Raw genomic sequence first — 16,536 nt, 5'->3', positions numbered from 1 at the left:
ATATGACATCATCTTAACCTCCATCTTAATTAAATCTGCAAATACCCTATTTCCCTATAAAGTCACTGCTTTCCCTGTTCTGGGTAGGCTGGAGGTACTCAGGGTTGGGACTTGAACATGTGAATTTAGTGGTGGTGGGACAGTTCAGTCCATAGCACTCTGATTTTCCAACCCTTTGAACACCTCTCATCACCTTTTAGGGTCTTTTAATTACATCAGGACCTCCCCTCCAAAAAGGGACAAAGCCATATAAATATACTGGCTTTGGGGTTGTCCCCTGCAGAGCCACAGCTCAGCAAGCACCGTACAGGGCTCTCTTACCTTACCTTCAAGCCATAGCTTGTCTAATCCTAAGATGCTGCCTGTAAATCTGGTTACCCAACTTCTAGAAAGATCTAAGAGACTTGGAGGAGGTTCAGGGAAGACAGTGGCACAGAAGGCTTGTTCTCTGAGGGCAGGCTGATGAGCAGTCTGTGTCACCTGCAGAGGAAATCACGCAAAGGTGAGCGCGGGTCCACTCCCTCGAGCCTTCTGTGTTTGTCTGAGAATCATGATATGGTGCAGGTCCCAGAGAGAGACCAGTAGAAGCAGTAAAGCTTGGGGTTGCTCAGTCTGAGATTACAAATAGGTTCCAGTCTGGTGTGAAAGACCCACAGCACTGCCCACAGGATCTACTCAAAGAAACCAGGCAAGTCCCGTCCTCTGGAGAATTAACACAGAGAACCATTATGCCTTCCCCCAAACTAGCCCAGGGTAGCACTCAGTGCCCCATGAAGCTGTCTGTATCTAAGTGGAACATGGTTTTAATTTTGGGAAAGCAATATTTTGATTGGAAAACTTTCAGGGATTCTTTGGTCCTCTTTCCATCACTTTATATTTCCAAATCACTTTTAATGAGCTTATATTTTCCCGTAACTTGAAAAAGAATTAGTAAGAAAGGAAGATCAGGACTAGTTCTCCTAGCTGCCATGGGCTTAGTGAGCTACCCTGATACGAGCCTGTAAGCCCAGAACAGTTCCGAGTAACCATAGTCTCTCTCTGCTGTGAGGTAGGGGGAAAATGAGCTTAGAAGTGGAGTCTTGCAGACCTGAATATGGATTCCTAGGTTCTACAACTTAACTAGGTCTGTGACTTGAGCAAGATACTTGGCCTTTCTGAGCCTTAACTTTCAATTGTGAAATAGAGAAGAGTCATACCCATCCCATTAAGTTTTGTGAAAATTAAATGAGATGGTGTATACGGAGTGTCTGGTATCATATTTGTCCACATTGACAAATACTGCTGCTCTCCTCCCTTTCTGCTTTGTTTCCATCTTTAAGCTCCACTCACATGTTGTCATCAAGGGGGTATATAATTTTGCCTTTTTTTTTTCATGTAATATTTTCCTGCATATACTTTGCCATATTTGATTTACATTTCATGGTGGCATTTCATTGGGAAAATGCACCATAAAAATTAACTTAATCATCATCCCCTTGAGAGAAATGGTAATGGCTACCTGGTTTGTAGTTGAGCATATGTTGCTTTCTTGTTCTGTGCAATAGTTGCTGCAAGATGAAATTATCCAGAGTGGTGTTACTGGGGTGCAAGGCAGGCACCTCTCGTGGCTTCTCTTCCATGTTGCCACATCCGTTGCCAAAGGCTGGGCTGATTCACATTCCCTAAACAGTGACAAGTAGGCCTGATCTCTTTTGATACTGCTGACTTTCGACTGATCACTTTTTTTTCTTTCTGGCTTTAGTCACATGGGCTAAAGGTGACGAGCTTTTGAGGCTTTTTGTTTTGTTTATTTTGCCAGGTTAACAGGTATCTCATAGAGGTTTTAATTTATTTTTCCTTTAATTATTAGTCAGGATCACTTTTCTGACATGTTATATTTCTTTAAATATTAATCACCTCTGTGGATATCATCAATTGATCATCTTAATTGTTGTTGTCCAGTTGCCAACTCTTTGCAAGCCCATGGACTGCAGCACGCCAGGCTTCCCTGTCCTTCACTATCTCCCAGAGTTTGCTCAAACTCAAGTCCATTGAGTTGGTGATGCCATCCAACCATCTCATCCTCTGTTGCCTCCTTCTTCTGCTGCCCTGAATCTTTCCCAGCATCAGGGTCTTTTCCAGTGAGTCAGCACTTTGCATCAGATGGTCAAAGTATTGGAGCCTCAGCTTCAGTATCAGTCCTTCCAATGGATATTCAGGGTTGATTTCCTCTAGGATCGACTGGTTTGATCTCCTTTGGTCACCTCAGATGGTAAAGAATCTCCCTGCAATGCAGGAGACCTGGGTTCAATCCCTGGGTTGGAAAGATCCCCTGGAGAAGGGAATGGCTACCCATTCCAGTATTCTTGCCTAGAGAATCCCATGGACAGAGGAGTCTGGTGGGCTGCAGTCCATGGGGTCACAGAGAATGGGACACAGCTGAGTGACTAAGCAAACACACACAGCATTGATCACCTTTATTGTGTATACATTCTGTATTCCATTAATTTAATTTAATTTAACTTGAGTTTATTCCATGTTCCCCTTTGGAAGTCTTTAATAATAGTTCAACGCATCTATACTGCTTTGGGGTTCCCTGATATCTCAGTTGGTAAAGAATCTGCCTGCATTGCAGGAGACCCCGGTTCAATTCCTGGGTTGGGAAGATCCGCTGGAGAAGGGATAGACTCCCCACTCCACTGTTCTTGGGCTTCCCTTGCGGCTCAGCTGATAAATGATCCGCCTGCAATGCGGGAGACCTGGGTTCCATCTGGGGGTCGGGAAGATCCCCTGGAGGAGGGGAAGGCTACCCACTCCAGTATTCTGGCCTGGAGAATTCCATGGGCTGTATAGTCAATGGGGTCACAAAGAGTCGGACACGACTGAGTGTAAATGCTGCGCATATACTGCTTTAGTTGTAAAGCGTTTGTTGTGAGGAGAAGCTGGCTGTTGCCTTTTCTCCCATCTCTCTGTGACAGTGCTTTGTCTTAAAGGATGGCTGAAATCTTTTTGCTCATGTCCTCCTCTCTCCTGGACTGTTTCATGCCTGTCTGTTTTCTGTCTCAGGTCTGCCACGTGAATCTGGAGGGGCAGCCATTCTACTCCAAGAAGGACAAACCCCTGTGCAAGAAGCATGCGCACGCCATCAATGTGTAGGGAGCCCAGGGCATCTGATACGGATGGGCAGGGAGCTGCTCCTGCTGCTGGCAACAAAGGATTGAAGGAGACTGATGTTTCTTTTTTGGGGGGAAAGGGAGAAGACAGGAAGCGCCTGAGCCCTTTTGAAGTATAATTTTAGTCGTTTCTTCTGCACACAGATCGTGTATTTGCATAGTTCAGACTAGAAGCCAAATGAAGATTCCTGAACCAAGCTAGTAATTAATCCAAGACTGGAATTGTACTTCAAACATTGAGGACAGAATTCCAAGAACTCAAAAGTGAAAAAGAAAAAGTCACTTTCCCAAAGCGATACACTTCCCTGAGGTCACCAGAGCAGGGACAGAGCTCAGAGCGGTTGTGGAGAATCTGAAGTTTTCTGTGGAGTTCTTTAGAGCTCCTCTAACAAACAAAATGAAGTGCCAAACAGTTCTCACTGCAGGGTATTTTTAGAGCCATAGCTGAGAGCTTGTTAGCTAAGACCGATTGGGCCTTCCTCACCAAAAAAGGAAGTGTTATTCCATTCCTCGCGTCATGGAGCTACCTCGGCGCATCAGACTTCAGACCTTGCACGGGCTTGAACATTCTCATGGGAGCCCAGACATTGGAGGGATGTCTTCTGGGAGCCTCTGGGCAATCGACAGGGCTTCGGGAAAGGATCGGGCTCATGCTGCAGACAGCTGAGGGAAAGAAGGGCTCTTCTGCCACCCTCTTTTAGCCTGAAACAGCCAATGTCCCCAGAAAGCTTAGCTTATTTTTGACTTGTGGTGGGCAAGTGGAATTGGGTTTTTTTCCAGTTTTGCTTTGCTGTGTGTGAGAGGAGATTGCACAGTAACTCTGGGCTGTGTTTGGCCCCTGTTTGGCTTTATGGGTTCGTTAGCATGAATGTGTAGTCTTGTGCATGCGTTTCGCTCCCAGTCCTATGAGTGCTCACTGCTGAGGTCCTCTTCAACATCCCTTTCCTCAACAGGCTTAATGACCTGCAGAAAAGAAGAGACAGACAGTGTTTGAAACAGGATGGCAGAATAGGCTGAGGACATGCCCAAACTCCCGGTGGGAAAGAGAAACCTTCCTTTCTGCCAGCCTCAGTAAGAACACACAAGCTGGCAGGACCTCCCACCTCAGAGCTGCTCCATCCTTCTCGTGCCTTCCTTTAAATGCAACACACTGATTGTAAACAACTGTGTTGCCTGCTGGAAGGGAAAGATGGCCTGATATAGACGCGTCTGCCATTTTGGCTAGTATTTTGAAAAAAGTATGAGCTGAGTTGACCTAGCAATTGTTTAAGCATTTACTGAAATAGACTGGGATCTTCAAACTTCTTTAAAGTGTTAGTGATAGTTTGAGTTAAGTAAGCGTTTTAAAGCTGTTTGGTGATAAAGAGAGAAGCTTAGTTTTTAGGTTGGAAATGGGTATCGTCTCTCTCCCTTTTAGGAAGCGCTGTTATGCTCACTGAACCTGGCATCAGAGGAGGCGGTTTGAGTGGATGTTTCTCACTTGAGCACAATGTTTAGGCCATCTTCCAGTCACCGCTACCCTCTGCTCACTCCTGTTTTGGATTTTCTCTTTGCACGTTTGAAATGTTTTATGAGAATGCATTAGACTACTTTTTCTTCTGAGAACTGAGGCTTCCAGGGGACTGCCTTTCTACCTGAGGGAGAAAGAAGCAGCTAGATTTGTCTCTAACAGAAGGCCCCCCCCCCTTTTTTTTTTTCCCCAAGAGTGGAGCCACTAACATCCCCCAGGGAACACCAGGAGGGACATAAATGGGCTCCTACCACAGGCCCCTTCTTTAGCTTTGGTGCAGGGAGAAAGTGAATATAAAGCACCAGGCAGAGTAACATCTGCAGGGAGTGCCTGGAGATTTTTCAGGAGTTGCAAGCAAGCATTCTGTTATTTTTGGAAAGTTCAAATACACAGGGACAAGGAGGTTGCTGACTGTACAGAAAGGCTCTAGGCAGATTTTCTTAAACAACAACAACAACAAAAAAAAAAACTATTAATTATCAAGGACTGGTCTGAAGGAAAGGGAATAAAGTTCCCTAGAGTTTTTTCCCCAAAAATATCATTTAAAAGATCTTACACATACACAGACACAAGTGTGGCCATTCAAAAGCATATGATCATTAAAAAGAAAAGTTAAATCTCACAGGTGAGCTTCATAATCGTCATTTATTGAAGCCGTTTTTCTACATTTCACAGCTAGTGTGTATTCTGAGGGACTGTTAGTTACCAAAACCCAAAATCAACAACAAAAACATTTTAAAGGTAGCAGGAAAAGGAGGTGATTTTTAATATGGTTCCCTCCGTGTTTTTAAGTTTGGCATAGTGTTGGGTTAAGGTTGTAGCTACTTCAAGTTAACATCGTGGATGTCCTACAACACCAAACACAAGTTTTAATAGTTCACGGTGAGGAGTACACTTTGGATCTACAGTTCTTGTCTCCTCATTGTTGACATTTATTTAACATTTATAAACATTAACTTTTTGCAACTGAGTGACTTATGTCTGCAGTGTTTGTGTTAGGAATCTAGCTTTTATAATGTTAACTTTTCAACCTAAGTACTCTTGCTTTGGGATTTTTAATTTTAACATTTCAGAAATGGAATATAGTGTGGTAAAAGTGTGCATAAAAATGTTTTGCATGGTTTTTTGTTTTTGGCCTGTGTGAATTCTTTTTAGCAAAATAAAACCCCAAACGGATGTGCAAATACAGATTTTTCTGTATAAAGTTTTTTCATGTGATAACCAAAAGTAGGTTACTTCTCTATGCCTGCAAATATAAGTCTGAGAGAAAACAAAATGCCCTAAGGAGAAAAAACAAATAACTCACTTGCTCTTTTGATTGTGTGGTCCAACAGCAGTTTAAACAAAGAAGGATACATGAATAATACAGATGTTATGCGTACAAAGTGGATTTACCAGTAAATAATAACCTAAAGACCAGGTTTGGCCTTTTCCTTTTGGAAAGATTTATTTATTTAGCTATTTCATATTTATTTCTTTTTATTCTGTTCTAAATAACTTAATTTCTAGAAAAGTATATTTTTTTCCATGCCTTTTGTTTTAAAATAAGCTCAGAGTAAAATCCCCTCATGGCATTTTTTTAAGAATAATGAAGGCCCCTCTGAGGAGCCTTCAGCATGACCAATTCATTCTTTTTTGAGATGTTCTGTTTCTAGGCATTACTTTAAAAGAAAAAGATATTTTTTATAACTTATTTGACTTTTAATGCCTGAATCAGATTTTCAAATAGCCATACAGTTACAAGTAGAAATAAAATCTTATTTTAGTACTTTTTAAAGCTTTAGCAATTTTTCAAATAGATGATGGAGAAAAAAAGATTCATAGGCACAGAATTTAAAGTTGGAAAGAATCCAAGAGATCACCTGGGTATTTTCTAGATGTAAGAACTGAGTCTCAGAAAAGGGAAGTGGCTTCCCAGCATATACACAACCAGCTAGGGAGGCAGCCAGGTGCCATGAAATAAACATGGACTTTGACATTGTAAGACCAGTGTTTAGATCAAGGCTGATCTAATACCACCAGTGTGGCAACAGAAGACTCTCTCTAAGTCTGCCTATCTGCCTGAAAATGAAGCTATTAACATAACAGCTGCATTTTATTTTGAGAGCCAAATACAGTAACTTTGGGAAGAAAATTTCAATGCAAATGTTAGTTGTTATTACCAGCAGTAGAGTGGGGTCAGAACGCCTCACTTCTGTGTCATTTTTTAAAGTCCTTCAACTTGTTCAACCAGAAAAAATACATTGGGAAAGCCAGCAGCAAGAATAAATATTACACAAATGTCCCAGAAGTATGAACCATGTGAATTAGAATTCGGTAGTATTACCTGATACCAGAATTTCTTCCCTCTTTACTGAGGAATTGTGGACCAAATGAAAATTGCTTGTTCAACACTTCACAAAACCAGCATTACCCTGGTACCAAAACTAGACAAGGACACCACAGAAAAGCAAAATTGTAGACCAATATTTTTGATGAACACAGATGCAAAAATCCTTAAAAAAATGTCAGCAAACCAAATCCAGTAACATAAAAGGATCATACGCCGCAATCAAGTGGGATTTATTCAAGGGATACAGAGATGGTTCAACATCCACAAATCAATCGGCATGATACATCCTTGATAGAACAATGGCTAAAAGTCATGATCATCTGAACAGATGCAGAGAAAGCATTTTCCAAAATCCAGCACCCATTTGTAAGAAAAATTCTCAATGAAGCGGTTATACAGGGAACATTCCTCAGCATAATAAAGGCTATATCTGTTAAATTGTATGTCTCATAAGGGATTAATATCCAGAATGCATACAGAACTCATACGACTCAACAACAGGAAGGCAGACAATCTGATTAAAGAATGGGCAGAGGATCTGAATAACTATTTTTCCAAAGAAGACATATAGATGGCCAACAGACACATGAAAAGATATTCATCACTAATTATTAGGAAAATACAACTCAAAGCCACAGTGAGATATCATCTCAGAAGGGCTATTATGGAAAAGACAAGAAATAATAAATGCTGGTGAGGATGTGGAGAAAAGGAAACAAATATACACTGCTGGTGAGACTATAAATTGATATAGCCACCGTGGAGAACAGTATTCCTCCAAAAATTAAAATTAAAACCACCATATGAGCCAGCTGTCCTGAGTATGTATCCAAAGAACACAGAAACCCTAATTTGAAAGATACATGCACTCCTATGTTCAGAGCAGCATTGTTTTTTGTTTTCATTACTGAATCTTATGGCATCCCACTCCAGTACTCTTGCCTGGAAAATCCCAAGGACGGAGGAGACTGCTAGGCTGCAGTCCATGGGGTTGTGAAGAGTCGGACACGACTGAGTGACTTCACTTTCACTTTCCACTTTCATGCATTGGAGAAGGAAACGGCAACCCACTCCAGTGTTCTTGCCTGGAGAATCCCAGGGACGTGGGAGCCTGGTGGGCTGCCGTCTATGGGGTCGCACAGAGTCGGACACGACTGAAGCGACTTAGCAGCAGCAGCAGCAGCATAGTTGATTTACAATGCTGTGTTAGTTTCTGATGTACAGCAACGTGACTCAGTGATCACACTTAAAACTATCGACAACTTGGGTCAGTATATCTTTTTAAATAGTCTTTATTTTGAAAGCAGTTTTAAGTGAAAGTGAAAGTTGCTCAGTCATGTCCGACTCTTTGCAACCCCATGAGCTATCCATGGAATTCTCTAGGCTGGAATACTGGAATCGGAAGCCTTTCCCTTCTCCAGGGGATCTTCCCAACCCAAGTCTTCCGCATGGCAGGCAATTCTTTACCAGCTAAGCCACAAGGGAAGCCCAAGAATACTGGAGTGGGTAGCCTATCCCTTCTCCAGTGGATCTTCCCAATCCAGGAATCAAACCAGAGTCTCCTGCATTGCAGGTGGATTCTTTACCAGCTGCACTATAAGGGAAGCCCCTGAGCAGTTTTAGGTTCATAGCAAAATTGAGCAGAAGGTATACAGATTTCCCAAATGCTCCCTGCCCCCACCCAGGCATAGTAGTAGTGAAGTGTAGTGAAGTCGTTCAGTCGTGTCTGACTCTTTGAGACCCCATGGACTGTAGCCCACCAGGCTCCTTGGTCCATAGGATTTTCCAGGCATGAATACTGGAGTGGGTTGCCATTTCCTTCTCCAGGGGATCTTCCCAATCCAGGGATTGAACCCAGGTCTCCCGCGTTGTAGGCAGGCACTTTACCAGGGAAGCCCTCCCCCATTTTCAGCATCCCCTACCAGAATCTACATTTTTCATAATCAGTGAAGCTACATGGACACCTCCATATCACCCAGAGTCAGTAGTTTATATTAGGGTTCACACTTGGTATTGCACATTATATGGTTTGAACAAATGTATTATGACATGTATCCACCATTATAATATCATATATAGTTGCCTAAGAATTCACTGTGCTCCACTTACTCATCCCTCCATCCCCCTTAACCCTTGACAACCACCCATCTTCTTATTGTCTCTATAGTTTTTCCCTTTCCAAAATGTCATATGGTAGGAATCATATAGTATGTAGCCTTTTCAGACTGGCTTCTTTGACTTAGCAATATACATTTCATTTTCCTCCATATTTTTCTGTGGCTTGATATCTCATTTCTTTTTAACATTGTATAATATTTCAGAATTATTACGTTTCATTCCACAAACACTCACTGAATTGCTAGGCTCTATTGTAGGGATGGAAGATGACAGTACGGACAAGATTCCTGCTTTCATAAAGCTTACCCACTAAAGGGAAGAGAACAATGGTAAACAAGTAGCATATAATCAGTACAATTTCAAATAGTGCATGCTACAGGAAAATAAAACAAAGCAATATATTGGGGGCTGGCATAAGCTACTTTTGGTCAAGTGGTCAGTGAAGACCTGGCTGCGAAGTGATACTTGGGCTGAGGTCTGAATGATGAGAAGAAACCAGCCACACCAAAATTTGAGTCTGAGGGGGAAAGAAACATGGAGGCTCCCAGGGTATAGTTTTGGCACAATGAAAGGACAGGGTTTGAGAGCAGAGGTAAGGAAAGAGCAGCAGGAGGGGTGGCAAAGAGCACAGAGGGCCTTGTAAGCGATGGTAAGTCAGGGTAGACAATGTGTTCATATACCTGCCAGTTGTAAAGAGTTAATATTTGACTCTATTAGTGAAGGAGGTCACCGTTTGTTAGAATAAATTTTATTTTCCTTATAAAGCTTTTGAAAAAAAGTGTCAAAGCTGTTCATCGAGTAGTTCTGGATGAGTATGGCCAAAGGCTGTATGCAAGCACTTCTCTGGTGGCCCAGTGGTAGGACTCTGTGCTTCTGCTGCAGGGGCCTGGGTTTGATCCCTGGTCAGGGAACTAGGATCCCGCAAGCCCCACAGTGCAGCGAGATTTAAAAAAAAAAAAGGTTGTATGCAGTTGTCTAAAGTCTGGGAAACATTAGTTCTGTGTGGATACAGCACAGTGTTGTTTTCTGAAATCTGGGAAACATAGACCCATCCTTGTATATATACTCACACAAACTATACATACCCACATTGTGTTTTACTTAATTGGAATCGTACTATGCATACCGTTCTGAGATTTGCTTTCTTTTTAAAACAATGTATTTTTTAAAACTATGAACTTCACCAATGTGATCCTACTTAATCTCTATAAAATACATTTTAAAGGTTATCCGACTAATAATGAGAAACCTGTATGCAGGTCAGGAAGCAACAGTTAGAACTGGACATGGAACAACAGACTGGTTCCAAACAGGAAAAGGAGTACATCAAGGCTGTATATTGCCACCCTGCTTATTTAACTTCTATGCAGAGTACATCATGGAAGATGCTGGGCTGGAGGAAGCATAAGCTGGAATCAAGATTGCCCGGAGAAATATCAATAACCTCAGATATGCAGATGACAACACCCTTATGGCAGAAAGTGAAGAACTAAAGAGCCTCTTGATGAAAGTGAAAGAGGAGAGTGAAAAAATTGGCTTAAAGCTCCACATTCAGAAAACTAAGATGATCATGGCATCTGGTCCCATCACTTCATGGCAAATAGATGGGGAAACAGTGGAAACAGTGTCAGACTTTATTTTTCTGGGCTCCAAAAATCACTGTAGATGGTGATTGCAACCATGCAATTAAAAGACGTTTACTCCTCGGAAGGAAAGTTATGACCAACCTAAACAGCATATTAAAAAGGAGAGACATTACTTTGTCAACAAAGGTCTGTCTATTAAAGACTATGGTTTTTCCAGTAGTCATGTATGGATGTGAGAGTTGGATCATAAAGAAAGTTGAGCGCTGAAGAGTTGATGCTTTTGAACTGTGGTGTTGGAGAAGATTCTTGAGAGTCCCTTGGACTGCAAGGAGATCCAACCAGTCCATCCTAAAGGAGATCAGTCCTGGGTGTTCACTGGAAGGACTGATGTTGAAGCTGAAACTCCAATACTTTGGCCACCTGATATGAAGAGCTGACTCATTTGAAGAGACCCTGGTGCTGGGAAAGATTGAGGGCAGGAGGAGAAGGGGATGACAGAGGATGAGATGGTTGGATGGCGTCACCGACTCAATGGACATGAGTTTGGGTGAACTCCTGGAGTTGGTAATGGAGAGGGAGGCCTGGTGTGCTGCGGTTCATGGGGTCGCAAAGCGTCGGACACGACTGAGCAACTGAACTGAACTGACTAACAATGATCATGAGAACTCCATCTACAGTTAGGCATTAGAGTGGAGACATTAGGAACAGAAATGCAAAAGGATGCCATCATTGTTATCATTTACTTGGGATCCATGTTCCTTTTTTCACGAACTAATTCTATTTTTTAAAAAAACCCAAAATATCTTATTAAAATTCTTAAAGGACATGCCTTATAGTACAGGGAACTATATTCAATATCTTGTAATAACCTATAATGGAAAAGAATCTGAAAAAGAATATATATACATAAAACTGGATCACTTTGCTGTATACCTGAAACACTGAAATTCATCTATACTTCAGTTAAAAATTTTTTAATGTTTAAAAAAAAAAAAGGAAAAATTCTTAACAGACTACCTTTCCATATGCAAGTCAGTTATCCCCTGACCCCTCCCTAGTACCAAGTCTATCGATGCATAAAAATAGGTATAAAAAGACCATTTAAAAATCATTTTTAGATCAAGGGAGAAGTCAGCTAATAGAGGCTTTATCTTTTTATTCCTATCAAAGCACTTGGGAATGCTAGACGGTCCCAGCATTTGTGGAAGGAAGTTGGTACAAGGTGTTCAACAGGTTCCTGAGAGAGAAGATAGACTGCAGGTACTGAGGGTGAGTCCACCTCTCATGGAGTCATCCTGACACAGGCCTCTGAAACTCTTCTCCTGTGCTTGTGACTTTCTGGTGAGCTGTAGGGTAGGCAGGCAATAGAGAAAAGTAGCTTCAGGTTTTTTGGAGTCATCCTTAAAAAGAATATAAAATTTCAAACACAAAGTAAACCACAGAGTATTCATTTAGAATGAGAAGAAAGAATCAAATTCCTGGAATCAAGGCTCTCTAGGTCTCTTTCTTCTGAAATCTCTTAGGCAACTTATCAGAAAAGCTAACATAAGAATGCTCCCTGATAACACCCTGACTTCCCTGCTCAACCTAGAACACTTTAAGCAACTCTCAGCATAAACAGGGGGCTTTGATAGTAAGGGACCCTGAAGCTTAAGCTTTACTAGTTTCTGAGTAAAGTTACTCTGGACCCAGACCAATAGAATGAAGGACATAGGCATTTGTGGATCCCGACTCCCTGGCTCATTCTCTAAGTTAGGAATTGGCAACTTTGCCCCGGACCCAGTTCTGTCTGCAGAACCAGGATCAAGACATGCCTCAGAGTTGGAAAAACCAATCAGATTACTTAGTGAGGCAAGGCTTGAAATGGGCCCTTACTCTGTAGCTGACTCTCCTAATAGGTGGTTACCTTTCTCCACCTTCTAGTTGAATTATCTCTATCTTTTAAGTCCAGGTTTAATGTGACAGTCACCGAGACAGTAAGGAAACTCCCGGATGATGTGGTAATATTAGGTTGCAAGTTCAGGAAGAAGGACCAGGGTGCTGTAGAAGAAGCCCCAGGCAGTGGCTCAGATCCCTTTTGAGTTGCTTGGAATGATTGAAATAACCAAAATAATCTCTTTGTTTGTAGATTAATGATTAGAATTAATTAATTATTAGTCACTTTAGAGAAAACTAAAGAAGCTTTTTTGCATGCACCTTCTATGTGTCAAGCTCAGTTTACTTCGTGAATCTTTTCTCATTAAGCCTTAACCACCCTACCAGGTTGGGAAGCCAAAAGTCTGATAGGTTAAATACTTTCCCCAAAAGTACAGCTAGAATTGTGTTTTCTCTAACAGGCACTCAATGTGAAGTCCTGTCAGTTAAACAATTCCAAAGTTGCTCTCTTTGATGGAAAAACTATAGTTTCCCCAAAGTACTGGGAGAAGAGAGAGAGTTAATTTCAGATCCACACACATTCCTGGAGCCTCTACCTTGAGACAGGCCTCATGCTATGTAGGTAAGTTTTGCGATTCAGGGGCAAATGAGGTACAATGTCTGCCCTAACAGAGCTCATGGTCTGCTGGAAGAAACAGACTAGTTGCTGTGTAATTTCACTGCCATGTGGCAATACGTGCTTCTCCAACTTCTCTGCAAAGAAGATCTAAAAGCAAAGGACGATGAGCACATGACTTCTAGGAACCCTCTGCCATTATGAAATTTCTTATATAATCTAATATTGTATCTTAAAAGTATATACATGCCCTTTGTTTTACTCATTATTAGATAAAACTGATGCTCTGGAGGAGATGCCTTATGACATTCTTACTCCATGCTCAATGCTAGGTACCCTGTTTTGAGAAGCAGAATGCAAGGTAAACTGTTAGGATAGAAACAAGCTTGGAGTGCCATGGGACTTCTTGGGAAAGCCATTTACTCAGCTTGGGATTGGGTAGCAAAGGCTTTCTAGAGGAGGAAATTCCTGAGCTAAGGCTGGAGCAAAGAACTGGAACCCAGCCCAAGCTGAAGCAGAACTCATATACTAATTACTGAACTGTACTGGGCAGTATTTGAAGTAAGGCTCATTAAGAGTTTTACAGTTTGTTTTCCTTCCCCTTCAATAGAAACACCAATGGACCAATCACCTTCTAGAAGGAAAAGGAAAGGTAAGTAAAAATAATTGAGTGTTGATTTTATGCCAACAGTTTTCCAAATGCTCTTGGTTAATTCTCATATCTGCCTCATTAAATCGATATTATTTATCCTCATTTTATAGGCGAAGAAACTGGGATTCAGGGTTGACAAACTCTGCCCAAGGTCAAAAATTAGGAAGTTCAGCCAGAATTCTGACTCCAAAGTTGGTGTTCTTATCTTGTTGCTTAGCTTGTTTCTGAAATGTTTCTCTACTGGGCGGGTGCAGTAGTAGTCAGGAAAACAGTGAGTTGGCTTCAAGTTTCAAGGATGAAAGGAAAGAAAAGTGGAGGCTTTCCATGCCCTCCTGACCCTCTCCTTTGGTCATGGAAAGCTATGGAAAGGGACTTTTAGAATACTCCTCTGGCTGGCATCACAGCACCCTGCCTCACCAAGCCAGATCTGCTGAATATGGACTTGGAGAAGTAAGGGTTCATGGGACATCCTTTGGGAGTGTCCACTGAGGTCTGCTTATGCAGTTTATAATTTGCTGTAAACAGCTGGCTGTTCCTAATTAAACCTGTATGATCATGCCTGAACTTTTAGGAAACAAGGAATTCTTTTTTTATGGTTCTCTTTTCAATGGTAAAACCAGAGCCCTCTTCAGCTCCATAGGCCTCCTTAACCTGTTGGGCCTTGATTCTGAGAGTCTGAAGTATAGTTTAGACATATGTATAACCTGGCAAAATGCCCAACAAATGCCTGGGTGAGAGGATTGCTAGTGATCATGAGCCATCTCTTCCTGAGGAATGTTTTGTAATTCTATTTATCAGGGCTCTAGGGCATCCTAAACTCAAGTTCTCTGATGCTTTTCATGCTAGAAGAGAAGGGAATACAGATCTTTTAACTAAAAACTGCTGGCTGAGTTTAATTTTTAAAGAAACAGTTGTTCAAAATGACTAAGGCAGGGGTTGGATAAAACTGCTTTGAAACTGGTGATAAATGAATGGGTTTAAGGATCTTAAATGTGATTTTTACTAATTAAGAAAGGAATAAAACCCCCAAAACACATATAAATAGGAAGAAGGAAAAAGTAATCATAGTCCCTCTACCTGGAGATACCACAGACACTGTTTGCATTTTCGTCAATTTTCTACTGTTAAGAAATATACATAGGGACTTCCCTGGTGGTCCAACAGCTAATACTTCATGCTGCCAGTGCAGGGGGCCTGGGTTCAATCCCTGGTCAAGGAACTAGATCCCACATGACACCACTAAGACCCAGTACAGTCAAATAAAATAAATAAATAATTTTAAAAAGAAATATATATACTTTAAATTGTGGTAAGAACACTCATTGTGTGTGTGTGTGTGTTAGTTGCTCAGTAGTGTCTGACTCTTTGCAACCCCATAGACTGTAGGCTGTCAGGCTCCTTTGTCCATGGAATTTTCCAGGCAAGAATACTGGAGTGGTAGTTATTTGCTTCTCCAGGGGATCTTCCCAGACCTTATGTAACTTTATACCAGGTGAACAGCAGCCCCCCATTTCTGGTGCTTCACATGCTCAGAGAAACTTCTCGAGTAACAGACTACAGAAATGATCCTGAAAGTAGCCTTTGTACCAGTTGTTTTCAATGGTGAGCACAGAAACATCAACTCAGAGTTCAGATACTACTCACGAGGCCTGAGAGGACCAGACCACAGTTTATAGCGACACTGTCCGATAGAACTTTGTGTGAAAATGGCCATCTTCTATGTCTTCCCTCTTCCAATATAGCAACCACTAACTTCCTGTGGCTACTGAGCACTTATTGAGCCTTCTGACTAATTTAAAATTTACACAGTCACACTTAGCAATTGGCTGTTGTATACTGGACCGTTCAGGTTTACCCAGAGGATTTATAATGAGTCACTTGCTGATCTCAAACTGAACGGTGGGCAGGGATTGAAAATTGGTACTAAACATGCTGTCTCTGTCATTTCAAATAATAACAGAACTCAGAATATTTCTCAACAATGAGAAATGCCACTCTAAGAAAAAGTACAGAGATGAGCTCACAATTAGTCTCAGAAAAGGAAGTCAGTCATTAGCTACCGTCTGACATCCTAGCAATTAACCAGTCTTGGGAGAAGAGCAGGTATCTCCAGAGAGGTGCCAAATAAATAGGAGATAAGAGACTATAAAAATGAGAAGCCACTTGGTCTTTCATCACAGGATAATCCAATACATGTGAATTAATGGCGAAAGGCTCAATAATAGCTTTTGTGAGGAAATAGGAGCAGTGTACAGGATATCCTTTTTCCGCACTAAAGCACCCAATTCTTTCAATTTTATATACAGCGGAAGCAATTAATTGTACTAAAAAGAAACCCACAGCTGGCTTTTCCTGATGGCCCCACAAGCAACAAGGACTATTGTTCAGCTTCCGGGATAAATGCACTGTTGAGATTTTTCTAATTGTTTAGTTTGACTTTTCCAAGGATAAAAATATGTCCATTCTCCTTGTCATCACACATTTTCAGAATAAGCAGCTGTCCAAAACTTAATTTTTTATTTGTAATGTAATCCAAATACTACATTACATTGACTGGATGCTAGTATTTCTTTTAAACTTTATGTGACTGAATCATGAGTTATTCATGTTTGTTTTATATGTTTATATGCAGTTGAACTGTACTGTCTCTGCTCTTGTGGTTAACTTTCACAGTGTGATTATTCGAGGATCGTGC

At 41.4% G+C, this 16,536-nt stretch overlaps 1 protein-coding gene and 1 pseudogene across 7 annotated transcripts in view; one reads left to right on the top strand and one right to left on the bottom strand.

Annotated features, from left to right (window-relative positions):
* Nucleotides 1-5,853, top strand: part of LDB3 (LIM domain binding 3) — a 60,073-nt gene extending 54,220 nt beyond the window's left edge. For all 7 annotated transcript variants that reach the window (XM_040242171.1, XM_040242168.1, XM_040242170.1 and 4 more), the window contains one exon: nt 3,046-5,853. In XM_040242171.1, the coding sequence (XP_040098105.1) occupies nt 3,046-3,135 (90 nt within the window). In that variant the 3' untranslated portion in view covers nt 3,136-5,853. The remainder of the gene's footprint in view (nt 1-3,045) is intronic.
* Nucleotides 5,854-15,350: 9,497 nt separating this feature from the next.
* Nucleotides 15,351-15,423, bottom strand: LOC120865517 (annotated as a pseudogene).
* Nucleotides 15,424-16,536: the final 1,113 nt, after the last annotated feature.

Source organism: Oryx dammah, unplaced genomic scaffold, assembly GCF_014754425.2.
Source record: "Oryx dammah isolate SB20612 unplaced genomic scaffold, SCBI_Odam_1.1 HiC_scaffold_6, whole genome shotgun sequence".
In the NCBI taxonomy this organism is placed as follows: Eukaryota; Metazoa; Chordata; class Mammalia; order Artiodactyla; family Bovidae; genus Oryx; species Oryx dammah.
Note: the sequence above shows the minus strand (reverse complement) of the source record. Positions and strands in the feature narration are given on the sequence as shown.